General features: G+C 46.4%; 1 protein-coding gene across 6 annotated transcripts in view; it reads left to right on the plus strand.

The window, feature by feature from the left end:
- LOC310707285 (cytochrome P450 2J2-like) overlaps positions 1 to 27,223 on the plus strand; it is a 162,980-nt gene that overhangs the window by 29,259 nt on the left and 106,498 nt on the right. For 3 of the 6 annotated variants that reach the window (XM_083504296.1, XM_083504297.1, XM_083504295.1), the window contains exon 7: positions 18,639 to 18,826. The exons of 1 other annotated variant lie outside the window; for it this stretch is intronic. In XM_083504296.1, the coding sequence (XP_083360422.1) occupies positions 18,639 to 18,826 (188 nt within the window). Of the gene's footprint in view, positions 1 to 6,507; positions 7,000 to 16,634; positions 16,777 to 18,638; positions 18,827 to 27,223 lie in introns of those variants that run through there. 2 more of the 6 variants (XM_083504298.1, XM_083504293.1) reach the window with 2 other exon arrangements.

Here is a 27,223-nt window from a genome sequence, read left to right on the forward strand (position 1 = left end):
AACTGTGGTGCCCAGAACTGGACACAGTACTCCAGGTGTGGTCTGACCAGAGCAGAATACAGTGGCACTATTACTTCCCTTGATCTAGATGTTATACTCCTATTGATGCAGCCCAGAATTGCATTGGCTTTTTTAGCTGCCGCGTCACACTGTTGGCTCATGTCAAGTTTGTGGTCAACCAAGACTCCTAGATCCTTTTCACATGTACTGCTCTCAAGCCAGGTGTCACCCATCTTGTATTTGTACCTCTCATTTTTTTTGCCCAAGTGCAATACTTTACATTTCTCCCTGTTAAAATTCATCTTGTTTGTTTTTGCCCAGTTTTCTAATCTGTCCAGGTCGTTTTGAAGTGCGATCCTGTCCTCTGGGGTGTTAGCCACCCCTCCCAGTTTGGTGTCATCTGCAAATTTGATCAGGATGCCCTTGAGTCCATCATCCAAGTCGTTGATAAAGATGTTAAATAAGACCGGGCCCAAGACAGAACCCTGTGGCACCCCACTAGTCACTCTTCTCCAGGATGAAGAGGAACCATTGATAAGCACCCTTTGGGTTCGGTCAGTCAGCCAGTTACAAATCCACTGAGTGGTAGCATAGTCAAGACCGCATTTTACCAGCTTCTTTACAAGAATATCATGGGGCACCTTGTCAAATGCCTTGCTGAAATCAAGGTAGGCTACATCCACTGCGTTCCCTTCATCTACCAGGCTTGTAATTCTGTCAAAAAACGAGATCAGGTTAGTCTGACATGACTTATTTTTCAGAAATCCATGCTGACTATTGGTGATCACAGCATTCCTTTCTAGGTGCTCACAGACTGTTTTCTTAATGATCTGCTCCAGAATCTTCCCTGGTATTGATGTCAGACTGACTGGGCGGTAATTATTTGGGTCCTCTCTTTTCCCCTTTTTGAAAATAGGGACAACATTTGCCCTCCTCCAGTCTGCCGGGACTTCGCCTGTTCTCCAGGAATTCTCAAAGATGACTGCCAGTGGTTCTGAGATCACATCTGCCAGTTCTTTTAATACTCTTGGGTGCAGATCATCTGGCCCTGGAGACTTGAATACATCTAAACTAGCCAAATATTCTTGTACTATCTCCTTAGTTATTCTGGGCTGTGTTTCCTTTGCTGAATCATTTGCTCCAAATTCTTCAGGTTGGGCATTGTTTTCTTTATCGGAGAAGACTGAGGCAAAGAAGGCATTGAGGAGTTCAGCCCTTTCTGTGTCCCCTGTTTGCATTTCACCATCTTCTCCTCTGAGTGACCCCACTGTTTCTTTGTTCTTCCTTTTGCTACGAACATACCCATAAAAGCCTTTTTTGTTGCTTTTAACCTCTCTAGCAAGCCTGAGTTCATTCTGTGCTTTAGCTTTTCTGACTTTGTGTCTACACGTGCTGGCTATTTGTTTGAATTCCTCTTTGGTGGTTTCCCCCCTTTTCCATTTTTTGTACACATCCTTTTTTAATCTTAATTCCGTTAAAAGTTCTTTAGATAGCCACCCTGGCTTCTTTAGGCACCTTCCATGTTTCCATCTCATTGGTATTGCCTGACGTTGTGCTTTTACTATCTCCCTCTTAACAAACTCCCAGCCATCATGAACTCCCTTTCCTTTTAGTATTGCTGTCCATGGGATCTCACCCAGCACTTCCCTAAGTTTTATGAAGTCGGCTTTCTTAAAGTCAAGAAATTGAGTCCTAGTGTGCTTGGCTGCTCCTTTCCGCTGTATAGTAAACTTCAGAAGAGCATGATCACTCGCGCCTAATGATCCTTCCACATCTACCCCACTAACCAGGTCATCAACATTGGTTAGGACCAGATCTAAAATGGCTGTTCCTCTTGTTGCTTCTCCCACTTTCTGGACAATGAAGTTGTCTGCAAGGCCAGTGAGGAATCTGTTTGACCTTATGCTCTTGGCTGAGTTTGACGTCCAACAAATATCCGGGTAATTGAAGTCCCCCATGACTACTATCTCCCTTCCTTTTGCATGCTTGGCCATCTGTTCCAGGAAGGCATCATCTATGTCCTCTGTTTGGCTTGGGGATCTATAGTAAACTCCCACAATGAGGTCTCTGTTATTCTTCTCTCCCTTAATTTTGACCCAAATGCTCTCACTTTGGCTTTGAGGTTCTAAATCTTGGATCTCTTCACAGGTATACACATCCCTGACATATAACGCCACTCCTCCTCCTTTCTTGTCTGGTCTGTTTCTCTGAAATAGATTGTATCCCCCCATTATTACATTCCAATCATGGGACTTATCCCACCAGGTTTCAGTGATGCCTATTATGTCATATTTAGTTTGCTGTACCAAGAGCTCAAGCTCATCTTGTTTATTTCCCATGCTTTGCGCATTAGTGTACAGACATTGAAGTCCATTAATCATTCCCTCGTGTCTCTTATTTAAGGATTTTTTCCTCCCATCACTAGGTCCACGTGCTGTTTGCTCCATATCACCCCTTAACCTCTTCTCCAGGCTTGGCTGTCTGGCTGGTGTACCGGCCACCTAGCGCACCAGCAGCCACCCTGTCAGGCCTGTTGGAGGCGGTGGCCGGCTGGGCCTTGGAGTTCCCCAACCTATTGGTACTGGGGGACTTCAACATCCATGCTGATGCCATTCCCTCCTCACAGGCTCTGGACCTGGTGTCTTCCATGGCGACACTAGGGCTCTCCCAGTTTGTTTCGGGCCCCACACATCAAGCAGGCCACACGCTGGATTTGATCTTTGGCGTTGGTATAGATGTGATCATGTCTCCCTCGATGAAGGTGCCATGGTCTGATCACTACGCACTGAAAGCCAGGATTGATTTTCCACCCCCATCCTGCTTAGGTGGCGAGCCAATTTGGGCTCGCCCGCAGAGGCTGATGGACCCTGATAGATCCCGTCAGGCCTTGCGGGACCTTGCTCCCCCTGGCGACTCATTGACTGAGTTTGTTGAGGGCTGGAATATCCAGCTCCTAGCAGCCATCGATGAGATCGCACCTAGGCGCCCTCTGCGACCCCGCAGAAACCGGGCTCCCTGGTTTACCGAGGAGCTTTGGAAAATGAAGCAGGACCTCAGACGGCTAGAGCGAGTATGGCGGGGTGCCCGTGACGGAGCTTCAAGAACATCTTATAGGGTTTTTATGAAAACCTACGAGATGGCAGTGAAGGCCGCTAAGAAGTCCTACTTCTCAGCCTCCATTGCTTCCGCTAGCTCTCGCCTGGCGCAATTATTTAGTATAATTAGGTCTTTAACGTCCCTTGAAGGACAGCCAAATTTAAATAACAATTCGACACACAGCTGCGAGGCATTTGCGAGCTTTTTTTGCGGAGAAGGTCCTGTTGCTCCGCCATGACCTCCCTGCCAATTTGGATACAATAAAGGAACTGGAGGCCCCTCGACTGTCCTCGGGTCCAGTATTGGACCACTTTGACCGGATATCCCCAGCCGACTCCTCCAAGCTGGAAAGCCCACCACTTGTCCTCTTGACCCGTGCCCGTCCTGGCTGATTAGAGCGTGTCCAGACGAGGTGTGGGCCCCCCTGGGTGATATCATCAATTTGTCCCTTGGCACTGGGATATTCCCAGGGGAACTGAAGGAGGCAGTGGTGCGTCCGCTCTTAAAGAAAACATCATTAGATCCTTTAGATCTATCCAATTACCACCCGGTTTCGAATCTTCCATTCCTGGGTAAGGTGATTGAGAGAGCGGTTGCTGAACAGCTTGGTAGGTTTCTGGATGAAACATCTGCTCTCGATCCATTCCAATCCGGCTTCCGTGCTGGTCATGGGACTGAGACGGCTCTGGTCGCCCTAACAGATGATCTCCGCAGGCAGCTGGATCGAGGCGGGTCGGGGCTGCTGATTCTTCTAGACCTGTCAGCAGCCTTCGACATGGTCGATCACGAACTTCTGGACCACCGCCTTGCCGATGTGGGGATCCAGGGCACAGTCCTTCAATGGCTGCGCTCGTTTCTCTCCGGTCGGGGACAGAGGGTGGCGCTTGGGGGGGAATTGTCATCGCGCCACTCCTTGGTGTGTGGAGTGCCTCAGGGTGCGATTCTCTCCCCGATGCTTTGTAACATCTTTATGCGCCCCCTCGCCCAGCTTGTCCGGAGTTTGGGGCTGGGTTGCCATCAGTATGCTGATGACACCCAACTCTATCTGTTGATGGATGGCCATCCTGACTCGGCCCCAGATACACTGACCAGATGTCTGGAAGCTGTGGCTGGATGGTTACGAGGGAGCCAGTTGAAGTTAAATCCTTTGAAGACAGAGGTCCTCTGGCTGGGACGGAGCGATATGGGATTGAGGGGGCAACTCCCATCTCTTGCGGGGGTGCAATTAGTGCCAGCATCGTCCGTTAAGAGTTTGGGTGTAATCTTCGATACCTCCCTCTCTATGGAGGCGCAGATTACAGCTATAACAAAGGCGGCATTTTTTCATCTCCGCCAAGCTAAGCAGTTGGCTCCTTATCTCTCTCGCCCTGACCTAGCCACTGTGATCCACACGACGGTCACCTCCAGACTGGATTATTGTAACTCGCTCTATGTGGGGCTGCCCTTGAGACTGACCCAGAAACTCCAGCAGGTGTAGAATGCCGCGGCGAGACTCTTTATGGGGTCTTCGCTGCGAGATCATATCCATCCGGTACTATACCAGCTGCACTGGCTCCCGGTGGAGTACACGATCAGGTTTATGGTGCTGGTTTTAACCTTTAAAGCCCTATACGGCCTAGGACCCTCGTACCTATGGGACCGCCTCTCCTGGTATGTCCCACAGAGAAATTTACGGTCTGCAAATAAAAACACCTGTACCTGAAACGAAGATGGTTAGGTGTACCAGTGCTCAGGACAAAGCAAAAGGGGAGGCAATATGGGTATCTTGCAAAGGCACCCTATTGGTGATGATGACAATGACAAGGCAAACCCGGAAAAAGCCAAGATGCCAAATGGATGGATCTGACATGTGGGTTCCAAAGTCACAGAGCAATACGCTTGGCAAGCATCGTTTGCAAGGCCTTTCCCTGGATTCAGACAGAGTTTCTGATGGGAACTGTGACAAGATAAACCCGGAAAAAGCCAGGATGCCAAATGGATGGGTCTGACATGAGGCAGGAAGCAAAGATTCTTCTTGGGGCAAGGCTTGTACATAGTACTGAGGCCTGATGCCAAGCTGATTTTACTCACTGGGGATGTTGAGTGCAGTGCAGAATGGGAGGAAAATAAGGGTATTTTCCAAGGCTACCCCACTGTGGAAGGCTCTGATACAGAGTCTGCTGCTGATGCTAACACTGAAGTAAGTTCCACTGATACAGTGGGGGAGATGCGCCAGGTGCGCAGATCAGGAGGAGGTACAAAGGGTGAAATGCCCACCAGGTATGCTCAGGAGTTTGCTAATACAGCTGTTGCAGATTTAGCTGTGGTTAGTGGCTCGACACAGGTCTAGGAATCTGAAGTCTTGAAAGAGGCACAGGGTTTGTCCTCAAGGGACGGGACGGGAAACCACGCCCAAAGGCTGTAAGGGTAGACACTGTTTCCTTGGAGAAGGAAGCTGGACCACGTCCAGAGGCCGTGTGTGCCAACACTGATTCCTCAGAGAGGAACGTGGCTAGGGTTCTAGTCCCAACAAAGCCAGGTGTGAGACTTCCTGATAGTCAGAAGGGCTATGACACCAAGACTAGTCAGAAGTGCAAGACGGTAAGGGCCAAGGCCAATCCAGTTGCAGGTAGTTCCAAGGGTGGAACAGGTGATACAGGGGTATACTGTGTGTATGACATCTGTATGGTTGCTGCAGTTACACTGATGACTGTAACACAGTGCATGAATTGGGGGAGGATGTTAGAATTCCTGATCCATGATTGCATTCGTGGGATTGTTGTCTTTCACATGGCGGCGTATGTTTTGACTCCAGAGTGGGAAGTGACGGAGACAGGATGTTTGTGTTACTGTGTTATGTGAAGTGGGACTATTGTCCTTTGTTCATTCTCTTTGCTGTCTGATGCTAGAGAGAGAGGGAGCCATGTTGCAGTGCTCCGTGTGTGTTTATATGTGAATAAACGTAGATTAGCCAAATGCTGAGTTGCTGAGGCCTGTTACGCAAGCTGCGAAGACTCTGCAGATCCCTAAGTGTGCCGATGTCTGCTATGATATTTGGACTGAAGAAAGCTTTTGAAGCTCCCGAACGAACGACCAAGAGGGAGAGAACATGCCAGTCAGGCATGTGTCTCTGCCATGGTCCTACTCGAGTGTAGGATGAGCTCCTGACAGGCCCTTCATCTGTATTCCATTCCCTTCCTCATTGTATCTTCCTTGATATGAGATAGGGAACTTCAAATTACAGAACAAAACATAAGAAAGGAAAGTTAGCACTGACCAGGCTAGGAAATTGATAGCAGCTTTGATGTTTTCCCTAGCCTAACTATTTCTAGTTTCCCAAAGGGTTATGTGGAATGTTTACAGCAACAAAGCAATGAACACTGGAAAGTAAATTATTGCTCACTTACTGCCTTCTTCTTATCTCCTCCTCAGGGTCTCGCATTTGTTTGGGAATGCAGCTGGTAAAGATCGAAATCTTCATCTTCCTGACCAGCCTGCTGAGGGCATTCAGTTTTCAGCTGCCAGAAGGAGTCAAAGAACTCAATCAAGAGGCTACAATAGGGGTTACAACACATCCCCATCCTTATAAACTCTGTGCAGTTCCCCACTGCAACACATAAGAAAATAGGAAAATATTAGGGGCTGCACCCCTGCTTCCTGCACTCGGTGACCCCTTGGCCACTCCTGACACATGAACCCCCTAGCAATTTCCTCTTCCCTTCCCATCTCATCCCATGCAACTACTGAGGTCTCTTTTCACCTTCGCAGCTCCATTTCTGAAGCCAATTCTCTCTTATCTTCTGCAGCTCTGCTTTGCATCCATTTTCCCCTTCACCCCATCTCCTCCATTTCTTCAGGTCCTTTCATGCCCATTTTCATCTTCATCCCTCTCCCAATGCCTCCTTACTCCCTCCTTTTTGACAACTTTATTTGCATCCCCATTCTTACTCTTGCTCCCTTTTCTCCTCCTCTCCCCTTCCTTTTCTCAAATCTCCCTTACACACACATTCCCACACCTCCTCCCCTCTCCCTCTTCTGCAGCCCCCTTCTAACACCCCCATGCTATGTTATTGTATCTTTAATATGAGTAAACTCCTAAGAGCAAGGCTATCAGCTTCTCCAGTGGAAGAATGTTAAGTTTCTTTGATGGATACTGTACATGTGTGCTTGTTAATAAAATATCTCTTCTAAATCAGTAAGTTGAACCTGGAACTTCATGTTGAGGACCACACAAGGTATCTGGAGTGAAATACATTGTGTGGAGGCACTATGGAATATTTGAAGGCTTCACATCCTTTATCACAGTTAAAGAACGGGAGAAGTTTAAAACAGATGTTCCCCTGACTTCCACTCTCCTTTCCTTCAGTGGCAGAAGTTTGAGTAAAATGGACATGGAGGAAAGCTGAGATAACTCTGGCTTTAAAATGTAGCAGACCCTAGAATAATGGAGGGATGGAAGAACACTGAGCAAAATAGTAAAGGGTAAAGGGGCCCCTGACCATTAGGTCCAGTTTTGACTGACTCTGGGGTTGCGGCGCTCATCTCGTTTTATTGGCCGAGGAAGCTTCTGGCTTATGTGGCCATCAGGACTAAGCCACTTCTGGCGAACCAGAGCAGCGCACGGAAACACCATTTACCTTCCTGAGCAGTAGCTACTTATCTACTTGCACTTTGATGTGCTTTGAACTGCTAGGCTGGCAGGAGCTGGGACCGAGCAATGGGAGCTGACCCCATCATAGGGATTCGAACCGCTCACCTTCTGATCGGCAAGTCCTAGGCTCTGTGGTTTAACCCACAGTGCCATCCATGTCCCATACTGAACAAAATAACCAGTGCTTATTTTCTAAAAAAAAAAAAAATGTTTAGGGGTACTCTCATTTTGACTCAAGAAAATTGGGAAAAATCAATACAGTAAATGGGCAAAAGTACAAAGAATCAGAAAATGTTTAGGAGTATGCATACCTCTGCATCCCCCGAGGAAAAAATAATAATTTAATATTTCTACCCCCCCCCCAATCTGGCTGTGTTTCAGGGCTGCCTTCAGATTTCTTCTAAAAGTTGGATAGCTGTTTATTTCCTTGACAACTAATGGGAGGGTATTCCACAGGGTGGGCACCACTACCGAGAAGGCCCTCTGCCTGGTTCCCTGTAACCTCACTTCTCGCAGCGTTCTCTCTCTCTCTCTCTCTCTCTCTCTCTCTCTCTCTCTCTCTCTGTGTGTGTGTGTGTGTGTGTATGTATGTAGTAACATAGAGAAACAGCAGAGATGGGCTTATAAGCAACCACCCAAAAGCTAACAAAACAGAAAAATGAAATGGAAAGCGGAATTAAAGAGGACAAAGATACTTTGGAGAACAATATGGATGGAGGATTGCCAGAACAGAAGGATGAAATGGTGGAGCTGGAGGCAACAGATGGTGTAATGAGGAAGTCCTTCAGAAAAGGTGTCTGGAGGATTGAAACAGTCAGATGGTGGAGTTGTGATGTTGGAGGAGTGGAATAAGTCATGGATCGGGGGTCGGCAATCTTTTTCAGCAGAGGGCCAGTCCACTGTCCCTCAGACCTTGTGGGGGGCCGGACTATATTTTGAAAAAAATAAAATAATGAATGAATTCCTATGCCCCATAAATAATCCAGAGATGCATGTTAAATAAAAGGACACATTCTACTCATGTAAAAACACACTGATTCCAGGACCATCCGTGGGCTGGATTAGAACGTGATTGGGCCGGGGCCGGCTCCCGGGCCTTAGTTTGCCTACACATGCCATGGATGAAGAGAAAAAGGAGTCTGCGCACAACTTGGAGTGAATTCAGAGAGGAAAGCTATCAAACCTCTGGAACTTTCCTTGGAAAAAGAATGGAAGAAGTGTAATTGGAAGGGCTATTTCCCCAAAAAATCAGTATGGAAAATCACAGCAAACACAACAGGTTCAGGTTGTACCCCACAGAGCAGGAGAACAACAAGCTTGCTCCCTCTTCCATGGGATATTTCTAGGTGGCTCTCATATCTCCTCTCAGTCTTCTCTTCTCCAAGATAAGGATGGGCAGATATTTCTATCTTGGCCTGTGACCCTTTAAGCAGAAATGCTAGAAAAAGGCCCTGAAATTTTAAGCATGCAAAGACTCTATGCCTCTTTCCTTGTGTCCCACTCCCAATCAGTGTATCATTTTGAACATATACAGTTGGGTGGGTGGGTGGGAGGGAAGAGTGAATTTAGAGTATAAGCTGTCGTGCCAGAACCCTCTCTTGGGCTCAGGGGAGAGGAACATTTTGCATTCATGAATTTATATGTAAATAATGCTTGTTGTTTAACTGTTGCCATCCTGAGAAGTAAAGATTTATCTTCAACTATTTGAGTAAGGCTTTTTTATTATCACAAATAGCTAACAAAGGTTATGGGCTCAGTCATGCCCCACAATTGGTGCTAGAAAACGGCAAGGAAATTTTGAAGTCAATCCCAAAACCAGCAACTTAAACTCAGCACTGTACAGGATGTTTATACAGATTTACCCCTTGATCCATGTCTGTTGAACTTCCTGGCACAACTTTGTTTCAAAGTTCAGTTCATTAAATTTCACTACTTCTTTTTTTACATTTGATTAAATGTTTGCTTTTTTCCAAAAAGGACTTTCATTGGCGAAAACCTCCCTATTGTCTCTTTGCTCACAAATCCTGCCTCAAGGGCTCATTTAAGATATCGATAGGGTCAGCCTGTTGTGGTTGTGAGCACCCTGTTGCAAGAGTTAATAAAGATCAGGCTTACTAGCTGCTTTGTTTCTCAATATTCTCTGGTTTGCCTCTGTTATTTTTCTCCTACCGACAGAGAGCCTACAAAAGGACTCTATATATTAGCTCTTAGGTACCCCATAGGGGAAAAGGAGCAGTTTTGTTCTTATAACAGAAGACAGGGAAGTGGAAGAACTAAGTGGTGTCTCAGTGCTTTTCACAAGCACATGCACATATTCTGTGCATCCTAATCACACCAAAAACAGTTAGTAACAAGTAATAAGCAATATAAACATAATTATGTTTCTTCATAAACACTGTTTCCTCGATTAAGGGTCATGCTTTGGTTTTTCACCAATAACCGTCGCACCCCCCCTTTTTTGAAAAGAATAATTATCATAAAAATGTGACAATTATGGTGAAAATGGTACTTAACACTAAACATATTTAACCATTTGTTTGTCATCATGATAAGCATTGTTCAAAGAGGGAAGGATGAAAATATATTTTGGCCTTTCTAGTATGTGAAGATGGATGAGACAGGGATTTGAAGTCATACTCTAGTTTAAGAGCATTTGGTTTAGGATTATCTGTTTTCTCAGTCCACATTTGAATGTCAGATGAACATCAATCCAAAATAATTTATGTACAGAAGGAATGCTCCAAAGCAAAGACCCCTCAACACACTTCAGTTTCCAGTCCTTTAAGCTCACATTTCCTAGCCATTTCTATAGATGCTTATGGATGGATGTCAACCCACTTTAGCAACCAAATTGACTTTGAGAAATATTTGGGGGGAACTCAATGCCATTTTCAATTGAGATTCAGGAAAAAAGATGCTGGTTTCCAGGCAAGAGATTTGTATTCACTTATAACAGGGAATATAAAGATTCATTGGATGAGCAGTATTCAGCTTCAAAGCAGATACTTACTTTCTCTGATTTTTTATATATATGGACTCTTTTTGACTGCCATTAAGACTTGTATAAAACAATTGTTGTGCACTGGTATTTCATGTACCTTTGTACCATATCACTGTATATTTGAAACTACATTATTTTTGTACTTAAACGTTATATCCAAACTTACCATTACTTTAAAACCATCGTACTTACATGTTATATTTAAATTTACTACTAGCTTCAAACTGTTATTCTTAGCAGAATATACACGTTTTTCATTTCAACTCTTGAGTAGGAATTCTTCCTCAAATTGAAAGTTGTGGCCAGAGTTCTTGGTATATCTTTTTCATAAGCCATGGTAGCATTTCACAAAGCTAAAGGAAAGATAGCAGAAATGCTGCCATTACCATGAGGAAACTTGGTCACACCATTTGTGCTTTGGTTTAGAACTTTAAAAACATGATCTGCATTCTTCTTCAGGGCTAGCATATTAGTTTCTCACTAAGAAGAAGAAAGGTGTCCATCGCTTTTCTGGAATCTCCCAATGATTGGGTTCTATGAATTATCCCTAGCTGAAAATGTGAAAGAAAACTATGGCTCACAATATTTTCCCAGCTCCCAGGCATCATTCCAAAACTGGGCACAATCAGAGGACCCCTCCTGGAACAAGTTAGTGGCTTTTATGGTAGGTGGGTGTTGGGGGAATTCAAGTAAGTTCAAATTTAAAAGCAAATTTGCCTAATACACAAAGGGAAAGACAGCCATCATTCAAAATGTACACTTCTCCATTTTTTTAATTTTTAATTGTATTTATTAAATCTTCCAGTTTGCCAGTCAAGTAATTCTGATCTTTCATCACAAAAAACTAAACCTTGAAGAAGGATGTTTTTTCTCCTTCCTTGTTTTCTCATTAAATATCAATTACTTACATTTTCTGAATACATAAGGAGCTAGAAAATTAAAGTTGGACTGATATACAGCAGTGTTAGAAACTGAGATATGAAAGCTCTGAGCTAAATGGCACCTTAAACCTAGATTATGGGTGGAGCAACGGAATGTTTCGGTGTGCCTTTTTAATAACAAGAATACAAAGCTGAAAATGAATGAACTGCAGCTAAAATCTTATATTCCTTTTTCACATGGTCTACTCCTCATCTGAATACTGTAAAAAACAAAGCCATGCTTGCCCTACCTGACCCTCTAATATTCTTAAGTCTCTTGTCCATTCATCAAAGAGTGGCTGGAAGTGGGGAGGCAGAGGACCCATTCTGAAGCTGACTGGACACAGGTTAGAGCTCAGTGTCGAACCTACCAAGTGGCGGTAGCGACGGCGAAGAAGGCTTTCTTCGCTGCCTCTACTGCATCTGCAGAAAACAGCAGCAGGAGACTTTTTCAGGTGGTCCGCAATTTAGCGGAATCACCTGCTACATCGGGGCCCAGTACGGGCCACATGATCTCCTGCAATGATTTTGCAAAGTTTTTTTGCAGATAAAGTCGCTCAGATTCGGGAAGAGGTAGACGCCACCGTGGGAGCGGCTTTTGGAAGCCTCCCAGAGTGGCTGGGGAAACCCAGCCAGATGGGCGGGGTATAAATAATAATAATAATAATAATAATAATTATTATTATTATTATTATTATTATTATTATTATTATTATTTCCTTCCACTCTGCAGTTTTAATCGGAAATTTTAGACTTAGAACTGTGCCCAGAAGTCAGAAACTGCTCACACTAATGAAATTCCTTGTTTCAAATGTGCCTACAACACTGATATAAAGTTGTCTGTAGTTTCCCAGTCAAGTGATGCGTACAAAAATGGAAATGCAAATGATATGGTCATGTATGCCTAAAAATGCATACAATAGCGAAAATAACACATAGGCCTTGCTTCCGGCAAAATTGCACACATGTGTTTGCATTAGGAGAAATTAGCACTAAAATGCTGATGAAGTTTCATGAGTACTTTTTTAAAAAAGATCCGGAAGGGATGAAGAAATGTGGAGAACTGAACTTAAGTTTGGAAAAAGAGTTTAGTTGGGTCATACAGGAGGGAGCTGCTTTCCTTAGCAGTAGGGACAGGGCTTAAGTTGCAAGTCTCTCTTTCATTAAAAAAATTCCAGCCAAGGTCTTGGCTGCAGCGGCCTAACTATAGGCACCATCATCATTGCCACTGCTAAGTCAGTAGAGAGTAGACACATTTAGTTTTCCATGATGACAACAAAAGTATGTAATTCCCTTAGTGAAAAGATTATTTTGCTCACCTCTGTCCCCTTTGGTGGGCTCTAGATGACCTGTTCTGAAGGTCATTGTTCCATTTTTATCCCATCGTTCCTCCAAAGAGTCTTCTGTGGTGGACAAAGTCTTCTTCCTCATGCTTTTTATTTTATCTCAATGATAATCATAAGAAATTGAGCAGGCGGAGAGATAGTAAGTGGCCCTTATCTCAGATCAATTTAAACCTGATGTCACTTCTTCAAGCCTCTATCCTCTATCATAATGGATTCCAAAATATTGATTGGTGGTACTAAGGCCCTGATTTGTGGTATTCAGGGGGACCTGTTTGGTTTAGGAGAAATGAAAACAACTACTCATGATATGCCAAAAGCTACTTAACTTTTTTTATGACAAAATCCATGGCTTCCATCAGCTTCTGGAACCGTTCATATTCAAGAGCAAACCAGTGTCCAAAAGCCACAGGACATATCACGTTGGAGACTGAATTAGCGATGGGCATGGAGGGGTCAAGTGGTTGTCCTGCAAAATAAAGTTATACTAATGTTAGCTCAGCTACTCCTGTTCATACTTTGAGTGGGAGTTCATGGTGGTCAAGAGAAATTGCTGGGATCTCCATTAGGAACCAAGAAAAACATATCATATTCCTTTCAAAAATGGACAGAGGTAGTACACAAATATATCTTCATACGCCAGCTCAGCACCATCACTTAGCATCACATACCCTTTGAACGTGCAAAAGCCTCCACGAGCTGATGGGCCTCCTCTGCTATTTGGTGCTACATGCCTTTCTTCCCCAGCCTCAGCTTCCGCATAGTAACTACATCAAACACCCTCTCATTTGCATGACCCATATAAGAATGATTATAGTGTTCAATTGTATTACATGACTTGGAATCACATTCCAAGGCTATTTGCACATGGTATCACATCCCTTGTTGCTTATTTGTTTTCAATGACTGAGCATATAAAAACAGAGAGTACTGCTGATGTCTCTGAGGAAAGCAAAAAGCCCTTATAGAAAGAGAGTTGAACCTGACCAGGCAACCTAGAAAGAATCCAAGATTTAGAACCTCAAAGCCAAAGTGAGAGTATTTGGGTCAAAATTAAGGGAGAGAAGAATAACAGTGACCTCATTGTGGGAGTTTACTATAGATCGCCAAGCCAAACAGAGGACATAGATGATGCCTTCCTGGAACAGATGGCCAAGCATGCAAAAAGAAGGGAAATAGTAGTAATGGGGGACTTCAATTACCCGGATATTTGTTGGATGTCAAACTCAGCCAAGAGCGTAAGGTCAAACAGATTCCTCACTGGCCTTGCAGACAACTTCATTTTCCAGAAAGTGGGAGAAGCAACAAGAGGAACAGCCATTTTAGATCTGGTTCTAACCAATGTTGATGACCTGGTTAGTGGGGTAGAAGTGGAAGGATCATTAGGCGCGAGTGATCATGGTCTTCTGAAGTTTACTATACAGCGGAAAGAAGCAGCCAAACATACTAGGACTCAATTTCTTGACTTTAAGAAAGCCGACTTCATAAAACTTAGGGAAGTGCTGGGTGGGATCCCATGGACAGTAATACTAGAAGGAAAGGGAGTTCATGATGGCTGGGAGTTTGTTAAGAGGGAGATAGTAAAAGCACAACGTCAGGCAATACCAATGAGACGGAAACATGGAAGGTGCCTAAAGAAGCCAGGGTGGCTATCTAATGAACTTTTAACTGAGTTAAGATTTAAAAAGGATGTGTACAAAAAATGGAAAAGGGGGAAACCACCAAAGAGGAATTCAAACAAACAGCCAGCACGTGTAGACACAAAGTCAGAAATGTTAAAGCACAGAATGAACTCAGGCTTGCTAGAGAGGTTAAAAGCAACAAAAAAGGCTTTTATGGGTATGTTCGTAGCAAAAGGAAGAACAAAGAAACAGTGGGGTCACTCAGAGGAGAAGATGGTGAAATGCAAACAGGGGACACAGAAAGGGCTGAACTCCTCAATGCCTTCTTTGCCTCAGTCTTCTCCGATAAAGAAAACAATGCCCGACCTGAAGAATTTGGAGCAAATGATTCGGCAAAGGAAACACAGCCCAGAATAACTAAGGAGATAGTACAAGAATACTTGGCTAGTTTAGATGTATTCAAGTCTCCAGGGCCAGATGAACTGCATCCAAGAGTATTAAAAGAACTGGCAGATGTGATCTCAGAACCACTGGCAGTCACCTTTGAGAATTCCTGGAGAACAGGCAAAGTCCCAGCAGACTGGAGGAGGGCAAATGTTGTCCCTATTTTCAAAAAGGGGGAAAGAGAGGACCCAAATAATTACGGCCCAGTCAGTCTGACATCAATACCAGGGAAGATTCTGGAGCAGATCATTAAGCAAACAGTCTGTGAGCACCTAGAAAGGAATGCTGTGATCACCAATAGTCAGCATGGATTTCTGAAAAATAAGTCATGTCAGACTAACCTGATCTCGTTTTTTGACAGAATTACAAGCCTGGTAGATGAAGGGAACGCAGTGGATGTAGCCTACCTTGATTTCAGCAAGGCATTTGACAAGGTGCCCCATGATATTCTTGTAAAGAAGCTGGTAAAATGCGGTCTAGACTATGCTAGCACTCAGTGGATTTGTAACTGGCTGACTGACCGAACCCAAAGGGTGCTCATCAATGGTTCCTCTTCATCCTGGAGAAGAGTGACTAGTGGGGTGCCACAGGGTTCTGTCTTGGGCCCGGTCTTATTCAACATCTTTAGCAACGAATTGGATGATGGACTCAAGGTCATCCTGATCAAATTTGCAGATGACACCAAACTGGGAGGGGTGGCTAACACCCCAGAGGACAGGATCACACTTCAAAACGACCTTGACAGATTAGAGAACTGGGCCAAAACAAACAAGATGAATTTTAACAGAGAGAAATGTAAAGTATTGCACTTGGGCAAAAAAAATGAGAGGCACAAATACAAGATGGGGGACACCTGGCTTGAGAGCAGTACATGTGAAAAGGATCTAGGAGTCTTGGTTGACCACAAACTTGACATGAGCCAACAGTGTGCCGCGGCAGCTAAAAAAGCCAATGCAATTCTGGGCTGCATCAATAGGAGTATAGCATCTAGATCAAGGGAAGTAATAGTGCCACTGTATTCTGCTCTGGTCAGATCTCACCTGGATTACTGTGTCCAGTACGGGGCACCACAATTCAAGAAGGACACTGACAAACTGGAACGTGTCCAGAAGAGGGCCACCAAAATGGTCAAAGGCCTGGAAACGATGCCTTATGAGGAACGGCTAAGGGAGCTGGGCATGTTTAGCCTGGAGAAGAGGAGGTTAAGGGGTGATATGATAGCCATGTTCAAATATTTAAAAGGATGTCACATAGAGGAGGGAGAAAGGTTGTTTTCTGCTGCTCCAGAGAAGCGGACACGAAGCAATGGATCCAAACTACAAGAAAGAAGATTCCACCTAAACATTACGAAGAACTTCCTGACAGTAAGAGCTGTTCGACAGTGGAATTTGCTGCCATGGAATGTGGTGGACTCTCCTTCTTTGGAGGTCTTTAAGCAGAGGCTTGACAACCATATGTCAGGAGTGCTCTGATGGTGTTTCCTGCTTGGCAGGGGGTTGGACTCGATGGCCCTTGTGGTCTCTTCCAACTCTATGATTCTATGATTCTACATGTCACTTTCCCCATTTTCAACACCAGAGCAAGAATGACCCAGAGTCCACCTATGATGAAGAAAACTTGGCCCAGTGCATTTTTGACCTCTTTGCTGCAGGGACAGAGACAACCACCGGTTCTCTGAAATGGGCACTTCTCCTCCTGGGAAGTCATCCAGATATCCAAGGTGAGAGAGGAGAGCCAGGAATTCTCTTGATCACTAAGGTGGAGCATAATTCTTTAAAGCTTTCATATTGGAAAGAGTTAAAAGTGAGTTTATGATGTGAGTTTTGGAAGCCAAATGTTATTGAAATAAGCTAAAAGTTTTTGATTTACATTTCTGGAAAGATAAAAAAAATTCCTTCCAGTAGCACCTTAAAGACCAACTAAGTTAGATCTTGGTATGAGCTTTCGTGTGCATGCACACTTCTTCACATACACACGAAAGCTCATACCAAGAACTAACTTAGTTGGTCTTTAAGGTGCTACTGGAAGGAATTTTTTTATTTTGACTATGGCAGACCAACACGGCTACCTATCTATGTATGGAAAGATCATTCTCCCCCACCACTTTTATGGAACCTATAATTGTAGGGTTGGAAAGGACCCCAAGGGTCTCCTGCCTCTCCGTGCTCCATTACATGAGGGACATGGGTGGCGCTGTGGTCTAAAGCAGTGAGCCCCTTGTGCTTGCTGATTACAAGGTTGGCAGTTCAAATCTGTGTGACAGGATGAGTTCCCGTTGCTCTGTCCCAGCTTCTGCCAACCTAGCAGTTTGAAAGCATGCCAGTGCAAGTAGATAAATAGGTATTGCTGCAGTGGGAAGGTAAACACCGTTTCCATGCACTCTGGCACTCATCATGGTGTTCAGTTGCACCAGAATATATATATATATTTATATCCCACCCTCCCCAGCTAAGACCGGGCTCAGGGCGGCTAACAACCAATAATAAAAACAAGTTGATTAAAATACAATTTAAAAGATTAAGATACAACATTAAAACAATTAGGGAGCAATCTCTTCATAGGAGGAGAAAGGAAAAAGAAAGAGGGGGAAGGAATCAAACTTATTCTGAGCCAAAGGCCACATGGAACAACTCTGTCTTAAAGGCCCTGCGGAAAGAGATCAGATCCCGCAGGGCCCTGGTCTCAGGAAACAGAGCATTCCACCAGGCTGGAGCCAGTGTTGTGAAGGCCCTGGCTCTGGTTGAGGCTAATCTAACTTCCTTAGGGCCCGGGACCTCTAGGGTGTTGCTATATATGGACCTTAAGGTCCTCCGTGGGGAATACCAGGAGAGGCAGTCCCGTAGGTACAAGGGTTCTAGGCGGTGAAGGGCTTTAAAAGTCAAAACCAGCACCTTAAATCTGACCCTGTACTCCGCTGGGAGCCAATGCAGCTGCAATTTATATATATATTGTCCATTAGCACCTTATAGGCCAACTAAGTTTGTTCTTGGTATGAGCTTTTGTGTGTATGCACACTTCTTCAGATACACACAAAAGCTCATACCAAGAACAAACTTAGTTGGTCTCTAAGGTGCTACTGGACACATGACCCAGAAAGCTATCTGTGGATAAACACTGGCTCTTTCATCTCCTTCCTTTGACTGGACTTAACCATCCAGAGGTCCTTTACTTTTACCTTTACATGCAGAACATTAGCCAAAGATCAGGTGAGGAAATGAGGATTAATGAAACTAAGTAGGAAATATTGAGAGCCAGGGATGGAGAATACACACACACACACACACACACACACACACACACACACACATTACAGATAGCCTTTGATCCCAGCCCTTCAGCAAATCCAGGCACCACAAACATCTGTGGTAAGCTTCACTTTCAAAGATTTCACACCTGGGATCTAGAGTGGGGAAGAACCACGTACACAGACTTGAGCTCTTTGGAGGACCAGGTGAGCTGAAAATGCAAGAAACTGGGACTCATTCACAGAGATTTATGGAATGTGTTCAAGGGAATTAAATGTCCATCTGAAATAAAATGCAGTATTCACAATAAACCTTCTGTTTCCATCATTCTCTTCAGATAAAATGCACAAGGAAATAGAAGATGTCATAGGTTCTGCTCACTCAATCTGCTATCAAGATAAGAAGAAACTGCCCTACACCAATGCTGTGATTCATGAAATGCAGCACTTTAAATATGTCCTTTTTTATGGGTTCCCTAGGCAATGTACAAAGGATTTGAAGCTGCGTGGTTTTCTCATTCCCAAGGTATAACAGTGTGATACAGCTGCACTCCTGTAGCCCAAGAGCAAAGAGCAGCAGAAGGTTGCATATTGAGAGATGCTGCCAGGCATACAGGAACTTCCTGTCTAGTCAAAAATCTGAAGGGCAAGAGCAGGAGCTCCATCTGCAGACATGTTTCACCATTGGCAAGTGCCATTCCATCAGGCAATTATGGCAGGGGAGGAGCATGTAGTGGCCAGAAGTCTTCGCCTGGTTGTGAGCTTTCATTTTAAAAGAGGTGGGGGAAATTCCTCTTGTGGTCCTGCCTATTCAGAAAGTTTTTCTAGGTGAAGAATACACCCCCAAATATATATATATATATGCAGGTTTTGGTGTCTTCGGGTGTCTTCCCGTGTAAAAGTTGGGGTGTCTAGGCGACGTTTCGACGAGGTCTCACTCGTCATCTTCAGGCTGGTGCTTTCGGCTTCTTGTTACTGGAACAGAGCAGGATCTCAGTGTTTGAGTTCCTATAAATACTGTTGAGGGGTGTGGTGTATAGCCTCCAACGTTCTGGGCAGAGAGGAAGTTCCCAGGTTAGTGTGCCTTTTCTTCTTTTGTTCCTTAATTACTTGAGGGATAATCATGGAAGCCATCGAGATAGAGAAACACCCTCACAACATGAACAAGCGTGACGACACGTCCCGCCTGCCAGACATCTGGAAATTAGCCCTCCCCACAAAAACCGACACCAGAACCAGAGGCACACAGAACGCCATCACCAATCAACCACACCAGACCCAAACCCAGACCCTCTCCACAGATAAATTACAGACACCATCCAGTAGCCAAACCATAGTGGCACCTCCGGATGCTGCACCCCCCTGCAATCCCTACACAGATCTGGCTGGCACAGGGCACAAAACCACAGCTCGCCCCTATACACGAAGCCAAGCCAGAGCACAACTAAGTGCAGTACAGCCATCTTCTCAGAAAAACTCTTCACAAGCTCAAGAGGTCAAGACACGAAAGCTTTAGCAACTAATCCACACTTAATGACCCACCTAAGTGGTACTCAGAATATCACTCAAGAAATCACTCAAGATATCCCTCAAGTAATTAAGGAACAAAAGAAGAAAAGGCACACTAACCTGGGAACTTCCTCTCTGCCCAGAACGTTGGAGGCTATACACCACACCCCTCAACAGTATTTATAGGAACTCAAACACTGAGATCCTGCTCTGTTCCAGTAACAAGAAGCCGAAAGCACCAGCCTGAAGATGACGAGTGAGACCTCGTCGAAACGTCGCCTAGACACCCCAACTCTTACACGGGAAGACACCCGAAGAAACCAAAACCTGCATTCCTGTACCCGTGAAAATCTACGAAAGCATATATATATATATATATATATATATATATATATATATATATATAGTCAGGGAACTGACATCGGAGCTAGAGGCGGAGGGAAGGCTCTCAAATGATGCTGGAGAAGGGACCAGCAGGGAGAGAGGCAGCTCATCAGATGGGGAAGCAAATCAGCGCAACACCAGGGATATAGAGGGGCTGATCGGGGAATCGGCCAGAGGGCTCCAGGACTCTTCACCAGACACCAGCGGGGAGAGCACGGGTCCTCCGCTACCCACGCCCACCCTGTGCAGAAGACTTCTGCGCAGAGAGAGTAGGAGGAGACTGGGTGTCAAACAACTTTTATGTTGGAAAAGATTTAAGAAACGCCCACTGACGGATTCTGCTAGCGACTGAGGCAGCCACGAAGTGAAGGGATGCCCAGACTAAAAGGTTTAGCAAGGCAACAAAGCCTGGAGAGGCGGCAACTTACGCATGAGCAACCCATACACTATTACAGCAATCCGTCAGTCCCTAACATCGCTCGTGCACAGTGACAGGCAGGCAGCATCATGAGCAAAACCAGAGAAGCTGGCACCATGGAGGGAGCAGCTGGAGGCCAAAATCTGGTGGAGAGGAACCAAGATTTGGAACAGCATGTGGCTCTGCTGATGGCGCAGCTGGACGAAAGGCGGTCTCAGGATGCTCAGGTCAGACCCACCCCCGTAGCAAGGAAGGTACCGGGACTGGTACACAAGTTTGGAGGGAAACCCCAGGACTACAGTGCATTCCGAACGGAAATGGAGTACGCTTTGGAACTGCAACAGAATGATTTTGCAGACAATGGGGAGAGGGTTGCCTATATTGTTGGACATCTGCAGGATGGGGCCAGAGATTGGATCAGGCACCTAATGGCAACACAGAATGCCGCCTTGAAAGACCTGAGGAAATTCTTCAGGTGATGGATGCATGTATTCCAGTGATGTACAGCAAAGTGTGACTCGGCGGGAACTGATGGGTTGCAAACAGGGGAACCAGTCAGTTAGAGACTACTGGTCACGCTTTGCCATGTTAGTCCACTGGCTCGGGTGGGATTTGGACTCGGAACCTATACAAATGCTGTTCGAGGAGGGGTTGTCCCCAACGGTGAAGGATGAGCTTTCCCGCGCCCCCCGCCCGCAGTCGATGGATCAGCTGACCAAGGCTGTGCTTGCGATTGGTGTAAGGCAGGAAGCGTGGGCCCAGGAGAAGCGGGAAGGGAGAGAGCAACGTTACCATGACTACCACATTCCTGAAATACCAAGGCATCCTTCCCCGCCGGCGGAGCCCATGGAAATAGATGGGGGGCGCGTGCAGGAGATTTCAAACTCCAGTGAGAGATTTCAAACTCGCAAGAGAGAGGGAAAGGATGGGGAAACCACCAAGAAGTGTTTTCTCTGCCAGCGGCCAGGACATTTTGCCTGGATCTGCCCGCAAAGAAAGGCCTGGCAAGGGATGGTGGGAGCTGCAGGGGGTGAGGAGGAGATGGTAAAGGAGCAGGGAAATGCCAAAGCTTGGCTGCCACTCAGTGGGCACAGCAGCCAGGCCAGCAACCAATAGAAGTGCCCAAACCAGGCCCCCCCCCGGGCACCTATAGCCATAGAAGTGGTGCTAGAACTCCCAAATGGGCACCCAGTCAAGGTGAAAGGGCTGTTGGATTCAGGCAGTACCTGCAATTTCTTCAGCAAGGACTTTGCACTAGAGCACCAGCTCCACCTGCTGCCCCTGGATTTCCCCTTGCAAGTAACCACCATTGATGGCAGGGAGCTTCTGGGAGGGGAAGTGACGCACCAGACCCCACCAATGAGAATGAGGGTTTCCAGGCACACGGAGACTATCGCCTTTCACGTAGCCTCACTGGCAGGGCCCCCGATAATATTAGGGATGAGCTGGCTAGCACAACATGATCCAGTGGTGGCATGGCATCAGAGAACGGTCACCTTTGGGTCCGCTTACTGCTTGGAACACTGTCTAGGGGGAGAAACCCAAAGGATGACCGTGGCCAGGGTGGCTGGGATAGCTGTGGAGCCGAAAGGGGAAGTGCCACCACAATATGCTGACCTGCAGGAGGTCTTCAGCGAGAAGGAGGCAGATAGACTACCCCCACATAGGCCCTTTGACTGCCAAATCAACTTGCTCCCTGGGGCGCAGCTACCGGTGGGTAAACTGTATGCCATGTCGGACAGGGAGATGAAGGAGTTGCGGGAGTTTATTGACAAGAACCTGAAGAGGGGGGTTCATAAGGGAATCAAAGGCGGTGGAGGGCAGTCCGGTGTTCTTTGTGGACAAAAAAGGGACTAACCAGCCCAGATTGGTTGTAGATTTTAGGGCGTTAAATTTGGTATCAGAACCCGTGACCTTCCCAATGCCCAGGATTGACGACATTTTAACACGGGTGAGGCAGGGGAAGATTTTTACCAAGCTGGACCTCAGGGGAGCCTACAATTTGATTAGGATGAGGGAGGGGGACGAATGGAAGACCACAATGTTCACCCCCCTGGGGGCCTTTGAGTACTTAGTTATGCCATTTGGATTACAGTCAAGCTCCGCCTGCTTTCAAGCTTTCATGCACCACGTGTTGGGGTCCCTGCTGTACAAGAACTGCGTAGCCTTCTTGGACGACATCTTAATCTATTCAGACAATGAGAAGCAACATGTCAGAGACATCAGGGAAGTGCTGAAGAGACTGCAGAAGCACCAGTTGTGGGTCAAGCTGGAGAAATGTCAGTTTCACGCCAGAGAAGTCGAGTTTTTGGGGTACAAGTTGTCAGACAAAGGCTTAGCGATGGACCCAAGCAAGGTGCAGGCAGTGCTGGAGTGGAAGGCTCCCAAAACCCGGAAGGACGTGCAGAGGTTCCTAGGGTTCAGCAACTTCTACAGGAAGTTCATCAAGAACTTCGCCCACTTGACAGCACCCATCACAGACTGTCTCAGTAGCAAAAGGAAGTTCGCCTGGACAGAGGAGGCCCAACAATCCTTTGAAAAACTGAATAAGGCGTTCGCATTGGAAGAGCAGCTCCTGCACGTGGATCTGGAGAAACCCATGAGGCTAGAGACCGAAGCATCCAACAGAGCCATTGGGGCAGTTCTTTTGCAGCCAGGGAGGAGCAAGCAGGAATGGAGACCGTGTGCCTTCTTCTCAAGAAAGCTGAACAAGTCGGAGCAAAACTAGACAGTGTATGACCGGAAACTGCTTGCGATCTATGCGGCGTTTCAGCGATGGCGACATCTACTAATAGGGGCGCAGCACAAGATCCAGGTTTGTACAGATCACAAGAACATGGAATACTGGAGGACCGCACGAGTGCTCAACCAGAGACAGATTCGATGGGCACAGGAGTTCTCCAAGTTTTCCTTCGAAATCTGATACGGGCCAGGAGAGGAAAACGTGAGAGCAGATGCTCTCTCCCGGAAACCGGAGTACTTGGAAGGAGAGGGGCCACTGGAGATACGACACATGATCCCCGAGGGCCGATGGGTGTGTGGGGGAACCTTGGTGGGGCAACGAGAACTGGCTGGACTTACTAGAAACGACATGTTCGCACAAACTAAAATCCGGGAACTCCGAGATGGAAGAGAAACCCAAGGAGGGTTTGAGGAGAAGGAAGGCGTGCTGTACTATAAGGGGGCGCTGTATGTACTGGGGGAGACCCTACGGGGGAAGGTACTCAAACAACTCCACGACAACCCCACAGCGGGGCACTTTCGACAGCACAAAACCATGATGCTCGTCACCAGGCAGTTCTGGTGGCCCAGGGTGAGGGAGGATGTACGGGAATATGTACGGGGTTGCGACCACTGCCAAAGGGCAAAGGGGGAGCGGACCACCCCAGCAGGATTACTGGAACCCTTACCCACGCCGGGGAAACCTTGGGAGGTGGTATCCATTGATTTTATGACCGATTTGCCCAAGTCCCGGGGGAAGACAGCGGTCATGGTAGTGGTCGATCTACTAACAAAAATGTGCCATTTTATAGCTTGCTCATATGCGGTCACGGCAGAGGAAACAGCCAGGTTGTTTGTAGATCACATCTTCCTGTTACCACGGGAAACAATTTACTTCCCGTTTCTGGAGGAAGCTCATGACCTTGCTGCAGGTCAAAGTGGGCTTCTCAACGGCGAGACACCCGGAAACCAACGGGCAAGCAGAAAGAGCGAACAGTATTCTCCAGCAATACCTACGCTGCTACGTCAGCGAGAGGCAGAACGATTGGGTGGAAAAACTAGCGCTGGCTGAATTTGCGTACAATAACGCTGAACATGTGTCAACGGGAATGAGCCCGTTCATGGCCAATTATGGGTGTCACCCCAGGGCCTTCCCGGGGAGTTGGGAGGAAGGCTGGAGTGTACCGGCAGCAGAGCAGTTTGTGGAAGAAATGGAAGCCCTGCACCAGCAACTTAAGATGAACTTGGAGCGGGCCAAGGAAATTTACAAGAGGCAGGAGACAAGCACCATAGGGAAGGGGAGACCATACGGGTGGGAGATCGGGTGTGGTTGTCAACCCAAGGGTTACCTTTTAAGGGGGGGTAAAAGACGTTGCAACCCAGGCGGCTGGGAACGTTTGAGGTAACACAGCAGGAGAACCCCGTAGCATTCAAGCTCAAATTGCCAGACAGCATGAAGATACACCCGGTGTTCCATAGGTCCCTACTCTCGCCGTACAGGGAAGGAAGGGGATTCCCGGGGCGAGAGGGAGAAGTCACCACACACCTGCAGGTAGAAGAGCGGGAGCACCACAACTTGGCCACGGAAATACTTGATTCAAGGTGGCGAGGGCGCCAGGTGGAGTACTTGGTGGCTTGGGAGGGAGAACCCGGGTCGGAAAACACGTGGGTTCCCGCGGAGGCAATCACTGACGGGTATCTGGTGGAGGAATTCCACCGCCTGTTTCCGGACAAACCCAAACCACTAGCGAGATTCTGGGAGGAGCAATTTGGAACCACATACGATGAAGAGGATTTTGTGGGGTTTTCTGTCTCCAAAGGGGAGGGAGAAGAGGCTTCGGAGGAAGAAGAATCAGACTGGGAGGCCCACCCCGCAGGAAGGGATCAGAGTGGGTGGGAAGCGGGTTTTGAATCCTCGGAGGATGGCGACAGCTCCTTCCGGGGGTTCCCCGCATCGTCGGCCGAAGAAAGGGACGAAGTTGGGTCAACAGGTTGGGCCGGGTGTGGAAGGGGTCCTGGGGGGGAGGTGGCTGTCAGGGAACTGACATCGGAGCTAGAGGCGGAGGGAAGGCTCTCAAATGATGCTGGAGAAGGGCTGGAGAAGGAGGAGACTGGGTGTCAAACAACTTTTATGTTGGAAAAGATTTAAGAAACGCCCACTGATGGATTCTGCTAGCGACTGAGGCAGCCACAAAGTGAAGGGCCGCCCAGACTGAAAGGTTTAGCAAGGCAACAAAGCCTTGAGAGGCGGCAACCTAAGCACGAGCAACCCATACACATTACATATATATATATATATATATATATATATATATATATATATGCTTTCGTAGATTTTCACGGGTACAGGAATGCAGGTTTTGGTGTCTGGGTTTGGGTCTGGTGTGGTTGATTGGTGATGGCATTCTGTGTGCCTCTGGTTCTGGTGTCGGTTTTTGTGGGGAGGGCTAATTTCCAGATGTCTGGCAGGCGGGACGTGTCGTCACGCTTGTTCATGTTGTGAGGGTGTTTCTCTATCTCGATGGCTTCCATGATTATTCTCTTGTGGTGATGTTCCATGTTAAAGAGCAATTTGGAATCTGCAAAATTAATTTCGTGTCCTGTTTCTTTCATGTGTTGGAAAAGAGAGGAAGTTTTTTCTTCTTTTTTGACGGCATTCTTGTGTTCTGCGATACGTGCATTTATTCGTCTGTTTGTTTGTCCAATGTACGTGGCTGGGCAGACTTTGCAGGGTATTTCATAGACCCCTTGGTTTTCCAACTGGATTTTATCTTTGGGGTTTCTGAGGATATTGGCTATTTTTTGGTTGGTGCAAAAGGCTGTTTTGATATTGTGTTTATGGAGGATTTTGCTAATTTTATCTGTAGTGCCCTTGATATAAGGAAGGAGGGCCATGCCATTGTTTTCTTCTGTGTCTTGGTTTTTGGGGGGTGTTTCTTTTTGGATTAGCTTCGTAACCCTGTTTTGCTGGTATCCATTGGCGATTAACACATTTGAGAGATTCTGTAACTCAGTTGTCAAGTGGTCTTTGTCAGCCAGGCGTTTGGTTCTGGAGATGAGAGTCTTGGCTACGGAGTTTATTTGTGCAGGGTGGTGGTGTGATTGTGCATGTAAGTAGCGGTTGGTGTGTGTTTTTTTCCGGTAGATAGTGTGTCCTAGGGAGCCATCAGGTTTTTTGTAGATTAGGACGTCAAGGAAGGGAAGTTGGTTGTTGGCTTCTATTTCCATAGTGAATTGTATTTTGGGGTGTAGGCTGTTGAGATGTGTGAGGAAGCTATCTAGTTTTTCTTTCCCGTGTGGCCAAATTACAAAGGTGTCGTCAACATATCTGAGCCAAAGTTTGGGTTTGTGTTCTGACTTGTCTAAAGCATTGGTTTCAAAGTGTTCCATGTACAAATTTGCGATGACCGGTGAGAGGGGTGATCCCATAGGTGCTCCTTCTATCTGTTTGTATCTTTGTCCGTTGTGGATGAAGTACGTGTTGGTTAGGCAGTGGTTGGTCAGGTCCAGGATGTATTCGGGGGGATTGTATTTGTTTTGAATGGCTGTCAAGGCTTCATTAATGGGCACTTGTGTGAAGAGAGATACAACATCGAAGCTCACAAGTAGGTCATCGGGATGTAGGTTTTGCTTCTTTATTGTTTCTATGAACTGGAAGGAGTTAGTAACGTATGAAGCGATGGATTCTGCATAGGGCTGAAGTTGCTTAGCGAGAAATTTAGCGAGATTAGCCCTCCCCACAAAAACCGACACCAGAACCAGAGGCACACAGAACGCCATCACCAATCAACCACACCAGACCCAAACCCAGACCCTCTCCACAGATAAATTACAGACACCATCCAGTAGCCAAACCATAGTGGCACCTCCGGATGCTGCACCTCCCTGCAA

This window comes from Podarcis liolepis (genome assembly GCF_965112155.1).
Source record: "Podarcis liolepis genome assembly, chromosome: 5".
NCBI classification, from domain to species: Eukaryota; Metazoa; Chordata; class Lepidosauria; order Squamata; family Lacertidae; genus Podarcis; species Podarcis liolepis.